This window comes from Lactuca saligna, chromosome 4, assembly GCF_052625555.1.
Source record: "Lactuca saligna cultivar CGN05327 chromosome 4, ASM5262555v1, whole genome shotgun sequence".
Classification (NCBI taxonomy): Eukaryota; Viridiplantae; Streptophyta; class Magnoliopsida; order Asterales; family Asteraceae; genus Lactuca; species Lactuca saligna.
Window position 1 is genome coordinate 98,697,879 of NC_136420.1, and position 14,114 is coordinate 98,711,992.

Genomic DNA, 14,114 nt, shown 5'->3' on the forward strand with positions numbered 1-14,114 from the left:
GTCCAAATTTTCTGATGAAGGCTGTTAGAAAATTTTGGTTATGTTCTTGGTGTTTTAACTTGTATTCCCCCCCCCCCCCCCCTAAAAACTTGAGAAAACATGAAAATGTAGGGGTATTAACTCAACTTGAGTGATTTCAGTAGATGATTGTTGAAGAATGGAAGTGATCAACTCAAGAACACTTGAAGATGCTTTGAAGATTTTCGAGAATCTAACATCATGGTGATGGAGTTTGTGTAGGCAATCAATGATTTGAGTAGAATGAACTGCAATAATCACAAGAAGGATGAATTTTACTTACCAAGAGTGGGATAACACTTGATGATCAGCCTTGGGATCTCGAATTAGAGAGAAAAGTTTGAGAGAAAAGTGGAATTGGATCTTTGGTGAAATGAGGGCAAGTAAAAGAAAATGAGGAGAGAGGTTGAGTGACCAGCCCTAAAAACATGGGGATGGCTTGTGAGAGAGGTAAAAAGTACAAGGAAGTGACAAGGTAAGGTGGGGAGGAGTGTGGGTTAGGCATGGAATGGGTATGGGGGTTGCTTGTGTCATAAAATAAAGGAAAGTCAACACTCCACCTTTGTACTTTACCCACTCTACTTGGATATGGTTTTATCCTAAAAAACGTGATTAATAATTAATTAAAGGGTCTTATATGTTAAAATAAAGTTTTGGGTGAAAATCCCGTGTTAAAACAATTAAAAACGGGCCTAAAACGCAAAACTAGACGAAAACCGGGAGAAAAGAAGCTTCCCAGCGAGACCTCTCGGTCCTGGCCGAGGTTCGGTCCCCTCTGATGCTGATTCGGAAGCGAAAGGAAGCGAAGGTAAGCAGGAAACGAAGGGCTCGGTCCAAAGGCATCAGAACCAAAATGGACCGAAGTGAACAGTACCTTCGGGTTCGGGTGTGTGTGCGAGGTTCGGGCCCGAGAGGACCCTTCGGGTTCGGTTCAGCAGCGTTCGGGTTCGGCTCTTCCAGCTTCGGTTCTTAGCAGGTTCGGTCCCTATAGGGACCTTCGGTTCTAAGAGGACTTTCGGCCTTAAGAGGGGTTTCGGGTCCTTAAGAGGGGTTTCGGGTCCTTAAGCCGATTTTACTCGTTTTTACCCCGTTTCAAGTCGTTTTTGACCCGGTTAAGGGTCGGAATGACCCGAATGACTTCAAAATGTTACGGGAACTTTTGAGAGAGATTTGGGAGAGGTTTGACATTCTTTGAGAGATTTCTCATACAAAGAGATATTTGGGAGAAATTTCACATACTTAGAGAGATTTGGGAAGGATTTGACATTCTTGGAGAGATTTCTCATACAAAGAGGTGTTTGGGAGAGATTTCACATACTTAGAGAGATTTGGGAGAGATTTGACATTCGTGGAGAGATAGAGGGAAAATGATTGAGAGAGGTTTCATGTGTGACAATTGTGAGTGTTTGGCTCCGCAACGCAAGGTCCGTGAACCCCGTTAAGCCATGTTTTAGGATCTTACACACTCCCGATGAGTATGCAACATTGTTTTATTGTTTTTGTTCATTGATTAGCACTAAGGCTAAGGAAAATTAAACACACAAATTTTTCCAAGTGATGTTTTCTCATTAAAATAGTGAGTTATACAGTAATTACATAACACAAACCCTAATATACAAGGTTTAATTGAGTTGACCGGTTTGACTCGGTGACTTTGTTCGACTTAGACTTGACCCGAATTTAACTATTGTCACAAGTGTATAGTCACTTTCATTTTACACATAGATATGAAGTATTTACCTTATAATACGTGCTATGTGTAAATATATTAATTGTTTATTTGAGATGATGGTTGTGTTGATGTTTTATACAAGTTTTAAACTGTATAAGTATTTTTATCTACATATATGTTGGGTAGAACATGGGTAGATAGTGATGTGTGATAAAATAAAATTGATGCGAGGCCTCGATGTGTTTTGAGATCCAGTCATCTAGTGGAGTTTGGATGACGACCACGGACTTTCTAGACAGTCTAGTGGGAAACATTAGCAGGTCCGCAACCTGTAGGTGTTAATGAACTGAGAGTGTTCATTCGTTGTACTCCATTCCCCTCATGGTTGCCTTTAGGACATGTATGGCTGAGGAAACCCCTTAGCAGTAGTGTCCATCCCGATTATATTCTTTAAGCTAGGTCCCTTGTGACAAGTGTTTAGGGACATAAAGTGAAGATAACGGGAACGGGTAATCAGGGTTATTGTTGATTGATGAACTTAGTAAGTTTATTATTATTGTGGGTTGAAAACCCTATATGCTCACCAGGCTCCCAAGCCTGACCCACTCAGCTTTTTATGTTACAGGCAGTGGACCCCGAGCATAGTCGGAGGACAACGAGAGATTTTTGGATTATAGGCCAGTAGTTGTAAATAATTGTTGAAAGGCTTATAATGTCTTGTTTATGCTTTTGATCTGTATCGGAACATGACATCCCGAGGTTTTGATATATATATATATATATATATATATATATATATATATATATATATATATATATATATATATATATATATATATATATATATATATATATATATATATATATATGGAAAACATATACCTTCTCAATGAAGGGTTTTGATAAACTTTTATCATATGTTGTTTGGGGACCAATTCCGCAACATCTTTTAAAAAGATTTCTCTGATTTTATTTTAAAAAGCATAAATTAAATCGGTCTTTTCTGGCTGAGAAATTAGGGGATTTCACAGTTGGTATCAGAGCATTAGTTTAAGCGAACTAAGAAATTGTAGAATTTCTAGACTTGAACTTTGAATGCTAAGTGATGATTGTGAAATGAGTGTCTACCATATTTTAGTCACGAGCACAAGTTTATTTTAGGGAAGATGCCTAAAATGCCCTTATGTGCTAAATGCTATGTGTTTGCCATGTGTGCCATTATTTGTTCGGATCTATGGTCTGTTGCCGACCGGATCTGGAAACCTTATGTGTATAGGATTCTAAGCGTATGATTACGAGATTAGAACTAACATGTAAACGTTTTGGAGTGATAAGGGAATTAACATGTCTAACAAGGATAAAGACCTAAATTCGCCTTATTCGTTATATAGATTGTAATGGCCAAAACTCGTAGTGGAGCTGCAAATGCAAACGGAAACAGGGATCAACAACCTCAACCTCAAGTAGTTGAGCAAGTACCTGTTATAGGAGCTGCACCTGAGCCAATGACGATGGCTGGGGTACAAGCAATGATGCAGATGATGTTAGATCGCCAAATGGAGGAGACAAGGTGATTACTACAATACCATAGGGAAGAGACTATGATGCCTATTGAACAACCTGTATTGAATGAAGGGCAATCAGTAGGAGGGAACTACAGTGGGACTCTTGGTCAAGCCAACCCACAGATAGTTAGACAAAACAACTATGATGAAGGAGTTGATGTACGTGGATGCAAATACAAGGATTTCATGGCATCTAAACCGTCGTGTCTATCTGGGAGTCCGACACCGGTGGAAGTCATGAATTGGATCTCCGAAATGGAGACGATGTTTGAAAGTTGCGAGTGCAGCAACAAACAAAAGACCGCACTTGCGATTCCTCTGTTAAAGTCTGGTGTGTTGAGCTGGTGGAAGTTACTAGCTGATTCGATGCCCAAGAGAGAAGCTAGTAAGATGTCTTGGGAAGAATTTGTGGTACAACTGAAATTGGTACTGCTCTGAGCAAGATCTTCTGGAAATCAATAATGAGTTCCAGAATTTAAAGAAAGGAAAGATGAGCGTTACTGAATACGCTGCTAGTTTTATGGAAAAGATGAAGCTAGTTCCTCATCTAGTTCCAACTGAACTCTCTAAGGTCAACAAGTTTTCCCTTGGATTACCAGCGGACTTTGGTCCGATGGTTAAGCAAGCAACCACTTTGAAAGCCGCCATCTGGGCTGCTAAGAATGTTGAGGTTCAGATCAAAGAGAAGGGTCTAGAGAGGGCAGAAGTTGGTGAAAAGAGAAAATTTGAAGGAACTTTAGGTTCCAACAAGAAAAGAAAATTTTCTAAGTCCAAGAAGTTTGGAGGAGGAGGAGGTGAAGCGAAATGGTGTGAGAAGTGCAAGAAAAAGCACTCTGGGAGATGTAGTGAGGAGGTGACTTGCTTCAAATGTGGAAAGAATGGGCATTATGCCAACCTGTGTTCGTCCGATAAGAGGGTATGTTTTGAGTGTCATGAAGTAGGGCATATTCTTAAAGACTGTCTAAAGAGGAAGGATGCAGCAAAGCCCAATCTACCACCAAAGCCGAAGGCGAGAGCCTTTCAGATGACACTTGAAGCTGCAAAAGAAGAAGTCGATGTCGCTTCAGGTACCTTTCACGGCTAGAAAAAGACCGATTTGTTTATGCTTTGTTTTATAAAATCAGAGTAATTCTTTGATTAAAAGAGTTGCGGAATTTGTTCCCAAAACAAATACGATAAGAATTTATCCAAGCATTTCTTTAAAGAAATGTATTTTCATTAAATAACAAAATCTCGGAATGTCATGTTCCGATATAGACCAAAAGCATAAACAATATAAAATAGACCTTACAACAGTAATTTATAATTACTGATCTATAATCCAAAATCTCTCGTCAAGTCCACCAACTTATACTCTTGTGCCATTACCTATAATGCAAAGAAAACTGAGTGGGTTAGGCTTGGGAGCCTGGTGAGCATATAGGGTTTTCAACCCACAATAATATAATTATTAAATTTAATCATTAAACAGTCAACCCAATTACCCATTCCCCATTATCTTCTTTACTCTTAAGGATCTACCCTAAGAATCATCTATCCTTCCTTTATTCATTCCTAAGGATTGACCTAAAGAATAGGCACGAAGTCCATTGCTGCCCGAGGTTCATACATCAAGTACTAAATCCATAGCTACCAAGGTTCATCTATACAATACTAAATCCATAGCTACCAAGGTTCATCTACACTGTACTAAATCCATAGCTACCATCGTATTATTATAAGGCACTAAATCTATAGCTTCTAAGGTCAATACGTGTCCAGTAAGGGTTAGGGTATCATCGCATGAATAAGTAGTTACAACATCGCATGAACTCGTAATTCATAGTAAGGGCTGGCTATCCTTATTAGGGTTCAGTGTCCGATTTTGGTTACCCTAAGGGTTCCTTATATAGCTGAGTAGTTAGGGTTTCAGTCAAAACCCTAATCCATATGCTTAGTCCTTAAGCAACCCAAAGGATCCTCCCATAAGGCATAAACCCAAACCGGAATTGAAGACTCTTGAACTCCTCGGGTGTAGGAAGAATTCCAGATCTTCAGGAAGCCTTCGAAAATTAGAAAGGAAAAATGTAAGAGAAAATAGAAACAACGAAGAAGGTTGAGACGAGAGATTATGGAGAGAAGAAGCACGTAACCATTCCTAGAAGCAAGGGACCTTTATAAACATTTCAAAAAGAAGAGAAGGGAGAAAAAATTGAAACGACACTCTTTCGACAAAACAGATCTATTACGATGGAAACACCTTGTGAATCGCTCCCATCCGACGCGTGTCCAGACCTAAGCTAGAACTACTCAGCCACCCTAAGAAAACGCTGATGTCTACTAGCCTAGGGGACTTGTTGACGTACCCCACTCGTAAGGCGACAGGCGTGGGGTCTAACAAACGAATCTGAGCGATGAAGAACTAACATTGGGTCCTCGCGCTCACTCCTTCACTCACGCTTATGTACTTTTTCCTAAGCGCCCAAGCATCAAGGCCAGAGTCGCGACAAAATAGTACCAACCCACTCGTAAGGCGACAGGCGTGGTCCCTAGAGCATCACACGTGACAAACATACGCTAATGGCAGGCAACCGCTTGTGGAACATGGTTCTCCAATCAGAGTTCACTTGGCTCTCACAGGACCTAAAAAAGCAAAAAGTATTGTCAAGGATCTGTTCCCCCTTTGCCACAGGTATAAAAGTCACCCATCTCCCTCAAGAGAAGGGGCCGAGATCAAAACCCTTTAACACCCTCTTTACACTTTTAACCCTATCTCTCTCAGACCCTCACTGACTTGACTGTCAGAGCCTCGTTCCGGGACGACGAATGACGGTCTTATCTTCTTTGTTGTGATCCACAAGCCCTTTATTTCCACCCTCAGAAAGACGGAGTTAAGCCGGTGACTTATCACAACACCCACTACTAACAAGACATATGCTGTTAAATATAAATCGCGAGGAAGGACATGAACATCTATATCATGATTACTTTGAGGATAATTGTGTATACGGGTCGAAGGACTTCAAAAGAATATTTCGTTTGAGTAGGAATGTGTTCCTACGGATCACCAACGCCTTATCGTTTCTTTAAGCTTAAATACAAATGTACTACATGTTTCTTTAATTTTAATACAAATGCACTATATTTTTAAACCATAGTTAATATATGTTTAGGTATACATTTTTTCAATTGAGACATGATGCTAGAGGTAGGCGAGGATTTACAACGTTGCAGAAATGTGTTGCTGCCATTCGTTTGATGGCTATGGGGGAGTCACTCGACACCATTGATGACTATATGAGAATGTTTGAAAGAACTGCAAGGGAAAGTTTGCGTAGATTGTTAAAAGGTGTTGTTGAAACATTTGGAGACATATATTTGCGGAAACCTTCGTTGCATGATACGCAAGAGCTTTATGCATCACATGAAGAAAGACACGAGTTTCCCGGAATGATTAGAAGCATTGATTGCACGCAATGGAAATGGAAAAATTGTCCAGTAGCATGGAAATGGAATTATGCAAGTGGTTATTATGGATCACATTCGTTGGTTTTAGAGATTGTTGCTTCCTAAGATTTATGGATTTGATATGCATTTTCGGGATTGCGGGTTCTAACAACGAAATCAATGTTCTTGATCAGTCACCAATATTCGACGATCTTTTGAGTGGAAAGGTCCCAGATGCTGCTTTCACAGTGAATGTAAACGAATACAAATTTGGGTATTACCGTACAGATGGAATATATCCTCCGTATTCCACATTTGTGAAGGCATTCCGACACCCGGTTGAAGAAAGAGATAAATTATTCAAGAGAAGACAATAAGGAGCACATAAAAATGTGGAACGTCCTTTTGGAGTGCTAAAGGCAAAGTGACACATAGTTGAACATGTAACACGACCATTGGACTTAGAAACTCTACGACATATCATGTATGCATGTATCATAATGCATAACATGATAGTAGAAGATAAATGATGAAATATTGCACACTATATCCTAACAGAACTCAAACATGTTCAATTTCAACAAGGAACAACATAATATTTGCATAGATTCGTTGACATTCATGAAACAAATAAATAAGGATGAGCATATGGATCGGGGAATCGATCGGAATCGGTGCTAGAACCGGAATCCGATGGAACCGGTCGGGTCAGGACCGGGACGATATTTTTATGGATTTGTGGAACCGGGAACCGATAGGACCGACAAAAACCGGACCCATATGTTGCTATTTCTCGAGGACCAGTTCCAACATTGAAGACATGACAAGAACCACAACCAGTAGAATTGACGGTCTGATTTGGTTCCTATTTTCCACCAAGTTCGGTTCCCGGGTCGGTTCCTTTGCTCATCCCTACAAATAAACACAAACAACTTTGAGAGAACTTTGCAGATGACGGTAACGATAACGAATAACGTTGTTTATGAAAAATAAAATATGTTTTTTTTTGTATTGTAATGTTTTTTTAATAAATTTGGATGTCATGTGTAATTTAAATGCTATGTTATTTTTATTTTTTAAACATTATATTTTATTTAGATATTATGTTTTATTTAAAATATATTTGTTTTAATAAAGAAAATAAATTCGGGAAAAAATAAAAAAGAAATTATAATATAGAAAAAAGTTGTTGCTATAATATATTCTTAACATGGTGACCATTTCCTACTTGATGTTATAATATCATTAGTGAAGTGGCATCAAAATGATGTTATAACTAGTGGTCCATAGTCAATACTCTTATAAACTAGTACGTGTCATATCTATATATTATACAAGTTAATTAAAACAAAATGTTAAATACGAATGAGTAACGAAAATTTTATTTATATTTGAAATTTGAAATAAATGAAAATTATGAAAAAAAAAAATAAAAATAAATAAACATACAAAAAATAAATAAATTAAAATTATGTGATTATTTGTTAGACTCGTATTTGTTAACTATAAAAAAATGTTAAACTGTAAATTTTTACAATTTAAAATTAATATAATCATTATAGTATATTAATTTATAAAAATTAAATTAATAATATATTATTAGAAATGAAAATTGAAATAATTGAGACAGGTGGCAAATATATGTGTCTGATAACCGCAAAATGTTAGTTTTGTAAATTAAAGGAAAAAATGACAAAATTATTTTTTATTTATTTCAGTAAACCTATGTGATTGGTTCTCGTAAACATGTCGTAGTGGCTAGTGTTCCACCGTGTACATGAGACACGAGGTGAAACCGCGATTGGTGAAAACTGGATGACCAAGGTGGCGCCACGTACAACTACCACTAAAACCGCCATCTGCTCCTCCTTCCTTATTTTGAGTTCAAAACACTCGATTCTTTGGGGAAAACGTAGGTGAATTCAAACAATTCGATGGCGTTTAGGGCAGTAGCAGGTTCTATCGGAAGGCGACAATTGACGCCTGCGAATTTGTATCTACGGCCATTTGTGGTTTCTGCTTCAAATCATCGTCATCGATCCATCTCTTACCCTCTTTCTCCAACTGGTAAACCAATCAGTAATTGATCTCAGTTATGTTTGTGTACTTTGCATCTCCAGTATGTGTTGAATTCTCGATTGCTTTTTTAATCGCACATGTATAAACGAACATTTCTATGAAATTCAACGTAGTTATTGATACTGCTGACTACTGAATCTGGTTTCCTTCCAGTTTGCCTCTATAATCAAATAAAACTTCACTTACAGATATTATTCACTAATTACTAATCAGATGCGTTCCATACTATTGTTAATGGTAATAGGATTCCGATTTTCTGTTAGAGCAATACAAGAGGCAACAACAGATCCTATAACTCCAACGAAAGGGGAAAATGGAGATCAAATGCAATCTCCCCCAAAGTGGAAGGTTAAAATGCTTTATGATGGTGATTGTCCACTTTGCATGCGTGAGGTATGCAGTTGTGTATATACAAAAACCATGATTTATCAATTCGAGCATTATTTAAACTTAATCATGTTTCTTGTTGCTAGGTTAACATTCTAAAGGAAAGGAATAAGAACTACAACGCAATCAACTTTGTTGATATAAGTTCAGACGATTATTCACCAGAGGATAATCAAGGCCTAGACTATGAAACTGTATGTTAGTAATATCTTGTACGATTCTTTTTGTTTGCTACACATCCACTTCAGTCACGTAGTTAGACAAGGGTAATATAGACAAATCAGCAAATAAAGAGAATCTTATTAGTGGAGGGGCAATTTAGGTATTTTGTTATAAAAAATGTTTACAAGAGGGAAGAGGAAAGGAGTGTGGCATTATCTTTTGTGAAATCTGGTAATCTTAGCACTGGGAGAGGCTAGGCTCTCAAATCACTAGCAAAACATTAGGGTTATATCCATGTTATTTGGTGTCTTTGAGTGATTTTACTCAATACAAGAAGCTTTTGATTGTCTGTTCTTGTTTTGATTTTATCTTATAAAGCCAGTTCATAGCAGTAGTATAACATCTATCAACATTTTTAGGCTATGGGAAAGATTCATGCAATCATGTCTGATGGAACTGTAGTCACTAATGTTGAGGTATTATTCTAAGTTTCTTTTGGGTACTCATATGGTTTTTTGTACTTTAACATAATAAAAAAAAACTAGTTCAAATCAGGCGTTCAGGAAGTTATATGAGGCAGTTGATCTTGGATGGGTTTATGCAATTACCAAATACGAGCCTGTAAGTCATCTCACCAAATCACACCTGTCATGCTTGCATTGGTGACACTTGGACATTGATCCTAAAAACATGTTATCGACAGGTGGCAACAATAGCCGATGCTGTTTATGGTGTTTGGGCTAAATATCGTCTTCAAGTCACAGGTTTGTCAACTAGCTAGACTCATACGTATGTCCTTAGTTTTTCTTCCACTGGTTAACATTGTTGTGTATTTAGGTCGACCACCTTTAGAACAAGTTTTGGAGGCTAGAAAGAAAAAGGTTGGTATCAATTTTATAAATGGTTGTTTAATTTATCAACATCTAGTAATAGAGTTTTGAAATTAATTTACTGGTTCAAAATTGGCAGGATGAAATATGCGATGACAGCAAGAGTTGTAGGATGTAATAATTGATGCAAGATTTCATGTCCATATATTTTAAAGGCATGACACAGAGATGTTGTACTATATACAATAGCAACTTGATGCAATAATATATATATATATATATATATATATATATATATATATATATATATATATATATATATATATATATATATATACATGTAAGAATTGTGATGTGCTTACAATGACAAAAGCATCAATAACCAAATATATGCTACAAACATAAGAGATAAAAAGAATGGTACAACTGTACATGAGATTCGTTAGGCAGCAATGGAAAAACAATCTTGAATTGTGTGATTAATGATGACATACCATTTTAACAACACCTCTGCTTTTTGAGAGCTTGAATCCCTTCTGTAAGACTAATAATCCTTTCCCTTACGGAATTCCGCCTAAGCAATTTGGACACTTTTGTCCATCTTGTCCGGGCACGTTCAATAGTACAGATGGAAACAGTCTGAGTAGTCACCATCATAACATCGGAGTTGGAATTGAAATTCAAAGAATCATGGTTTAGAAAGTCGTGTATATTTTCAAGGAAATTTGGGTCATTGAACAAACAGTCCATACACTGACCAAGGACAGTTGAATTGTTCATATGCTCACACGTATGCACTGGTGACTCAACATCCTGAAAAGAGGTACCTGGCTCTGTAGGATTATGGGCATGCTGTTCAGTGATTGGACTTTCTAAAGCTGCCATATCTTTTTCATGGTGGTTCCCTGAATATGTCTTCTCATTATCAACATGGACTATTCCTTTCCCCCTATCATATTCAGAGGCTGCTAGTGAGTTTGACTTATTAGAATTGTCTGTGAGACCATTTCTTGGTGGTCCATCAATCACATTGGAAGTCACCAAACTTTGGTTGGGAGATGGTATTGTGTGTAAGCACGAAATAAGATATTCCTTAAGACAAGTCTCATCTTCAAAAGAGCGGAGTGTCTTAAAGTGTTCAGATGCAAACACCACTAACTCTTTATTGTCCACCTGTTAATAGAGATAAAAAGTGAATATTGTTTGTTCAAGTGTCTAAATGGCAAAATGGTCATTTACATATAGAGGCCCCAATTTACCTTTTGTTTGGCAGATAGCTGGTCTACGGGTACATACTTATGAGGTTCTGCTATTAATCCCTTCAGTTGTAGTTTGGCATTAAGAACCACACCAGTTTTCCCTTGTGTTCTTGGATCAAGGTACAAAAACATCCCATTGGATGCCTGAGCATTGTTTACAATGTCATTCCAGATGTTAGAAGAAGCTCTAAGGTTAAGAATCTGCAAAATGTCAAAATAAAATACGTTGTATTAATATTAGCTAGAGTAGGCAGGTTCTTGTTTAATATGCATGAAAAACGAAGCTTAGAAACATTTAGATTGCGTTTGTTACACAGGATGAGACTCAACTGGACTAGACTGAACAAGCTTTCTAGGGTATTTCCGATGAGGATGACGAGGAGGGCATTCACGTCTTTTGCACGGACGGGAGATATGTCCCACCTTTTTTGGTGGAACAACAATTGCAACTTTTGTGCCATTAACATTAATTGCAATTGTAGTCCAATTCCCTACGCAAGAAACAGGGCATTATTTCTTGCATTGCATCTATCTAGTACGAAGAAAGAAAATGCTTTCTGTTGAAATTGAATATGTTCTTTAGAGGAAGTGGATGATATGGGTGTATCCTTGAAGCTGAAAAAGTAGGTAGAGGTCTATATCAACAGAAATAGAAAGATAAGAGAAATATGTAGCTACATCTTGAAGCCGTTTTGGATCTGTGTAGAGAAGAGTCAGCATATCCTTCACAGTGAACACCCCTTCATCTCTCAGTTGTTTATAGCGTGGACCCTTATAGCTGATGTGTTTTAAACAACACACCTTATCCGACAAACGTGGGTCAGGGTGTTTTTCATAATCTACACACAAATTAACACCACTATATCAATTACTTTTATGCAAACTGGATCCATCTTAATACTAATATTAGAATGATACTTACAAGTAGTGCGCCCATCCTTCATTAGAAAGGCTTCTGTCCTTGCTACTTCCACTCTGTTCATCAACGCAGCATCCACAATTCCTGCCCCTAGTCTGTACAAACCGTTTTTGGTGTTTTCTGAATTATGAGTAAAAGAAATCTTATTCACGAAACAAACGCCTTCTTTTAGCTGCAAGCAAGTATCTCCTTGGAGGATGCGTTTCCCTTTCTTTTCACTCAGAATCCTTTCTTGAAAGTCTTCAAATGTCCAACCATCATCATCATCATCATCATCACCATCATCACCTACACGAAAACCAACTATTTCCAGTTTTGCTGTAGATTCGACCCCTGTATTCACAATCTGCTCAGTGAGAGCATCAACCAAGACTATTTCAATGGTGCTTCCATTCTCTCCTGAAAGACGCTTTCCTGTGTATACTGGAAGGGAAATCCTGTTTCTGAACAGTAGCTTTAGTCTTTTGGGAACTGAAGTACTTGCCACGTTTGCAGGGTTCCTGATGATCATACAATTCATGTATATCAGTAAAAGATCATTTAATTAAAGGTTCCACTTTATTTGGATAACAACTGGTTTAAATTTACTCTTTCATTCTAGCCAAAAGCTCAGCCAATCCAACCTGCTCCGTTGCCTGGAAATTTATGGACTATCAGTTATCTTCTACTTATGCACAACAACAACAGGTCATCAATATTGATTCATACAGAGACAGAGAACTTACAATTTCACGAATCAGAGGCTTAAGGATTGGTATAAGAACAGGCCCGATGAAACGGTGTAACGTTTGGATTATCATCAACTCCCCTGCGCTTCTACAGAACAAAGCATACCATTACTATAACAGAGACGGAGGTAAACCAAAAAACTATTAGCGAGAAAACCTTCCAATTTCAGGTTTCTCGAGACCTGATTTTGAGTTTCCTCTAGAACTCATGCCTCCTTCCCCCAAATTTAAATCACACACGAATACGATCGCTACCGTTGAAGTAGCGTTCGATCTGTTTGTTTTTTTTCTAAGAGATTAAAAGCTCATCTACGAGCGCCGACTGTGACGGAGGAGAGTGTGTTTACTGTTTTACCTTGCTAAGGCGGAGACCGCCGCAAGCTCGTCGGTGGGACTTGTGTTTAGTTCTGATCCGTAGTCGTTGGTGCTCCCTTCTTCGAATTGCTGTCGATCCGACGCCATTATCGATTTTGTTGCTAGCTTCTGCAGAGAACGGCGGAGTAGCTGGAATATGCCGGCGGCTACAGTTACTTGCAGTTTAACTTTCAGAAAGAAGTTGCTTTCTTAGATTCGAATTGGTTTTTCTATATATAGACGAACGTGGAGCCGACCAGACTACACCCACATCCACACTTTTCGCTGTGGGATACGGAATACCTGAACTCGATGGAATTTAATGAGATAATTTGAGACCATTCAGACGAATGATGAAAGCATACAAAAAAGTAACGTTTTTTAGTAATTGTTTTTCACGTCAATTATTATACGATCTTATAAAAAATAATCATTTATTCGAAAATTGTCAATTTCCAACTAACCTAATTATATATCGGACTATTCAGATTAGACATAAAACAATTTGAAATCAGATATTTCGGACATCGTATTTACATTTCAGATTACATATTTAGGGTTCCCTTTTATTTTATTTTATATGAGATGCGCAGCTTGTTGCCCGTTTATCATCTTAAATGTTGTACGATAATAATTAAATTTATTTAATGGAAAAATGTTGTACTAGTTGCAAAAAATAATAATAATAATAATCAGATTTTTAGATTACTGTTTT

General features: G+C 37.6%; 2 protein-coding genes across 2 annotated transcripts; one reads left to right on the plus strand and one right to left on the minus strand.

Annotated features, from left to right (window-relative positions):
• The first annotated feature begins 8,429 nt into the window (after window positions 1-8,429).
• Window positions 8,430-10,410, plus strand: LOC145042459 (Putative thiol-disulfide oxidoreductase DCC). Its single transcript, XM_078990889.1, has 8 exons — window positions 8,430-8,748; window positions 9,005-9,153; window positions 9,234-9,341; window positions 9,729-9,785; window positions 9,865-9,930; window positions 10,013-10,073; window positions 10,147-10,190; window positions 10,279-10,410. The coding sequence occupies exons 1-8, from the start codon at window positions 8,616-8,618 to the stop codon at window positions 10,315-10,317; spliced, it is 657 nt and encodes a 218-aa protein (XP_078847015.1). The 5' UTR covers window positions 8,430-8,615; the 3' UTR covers window positions 10,318-10,410.
• A 108-nt stretch (window positions 10,411-10,518) lies between these two features.
• LOC145042458 (calmodulin-binding protein 60 A-like) lies at window positions 10,519-13,684 on the minus strand. Its single transcript, XM_078990888.1, has 7 exons — window positions 13,401-13,684; window positions 13,043-13,133; window positions 12,906-12,952; window positions 12,321-12,817; window positions 12,077-12,237; window positions 11,399-11,599; window positions 10,519-11,312 (listed from the first exon to the last, which is right to left on the minus strand). The coding sequence occupies exons 1-7, from the start codon at window positions 13,505-13,507 to the stop codon at window positions 10,638-10,640; spliced, it is 1,779 nt and encodes a 592-aa protein (XP_078847014.1). The 5' UTR covers window positions 13,508-13,684; the 3' UTR covers window positions 10,519-10,637.
• Between the last annotated feature and the right edge of the window lie 430 nt (window positions 13,685-14,114).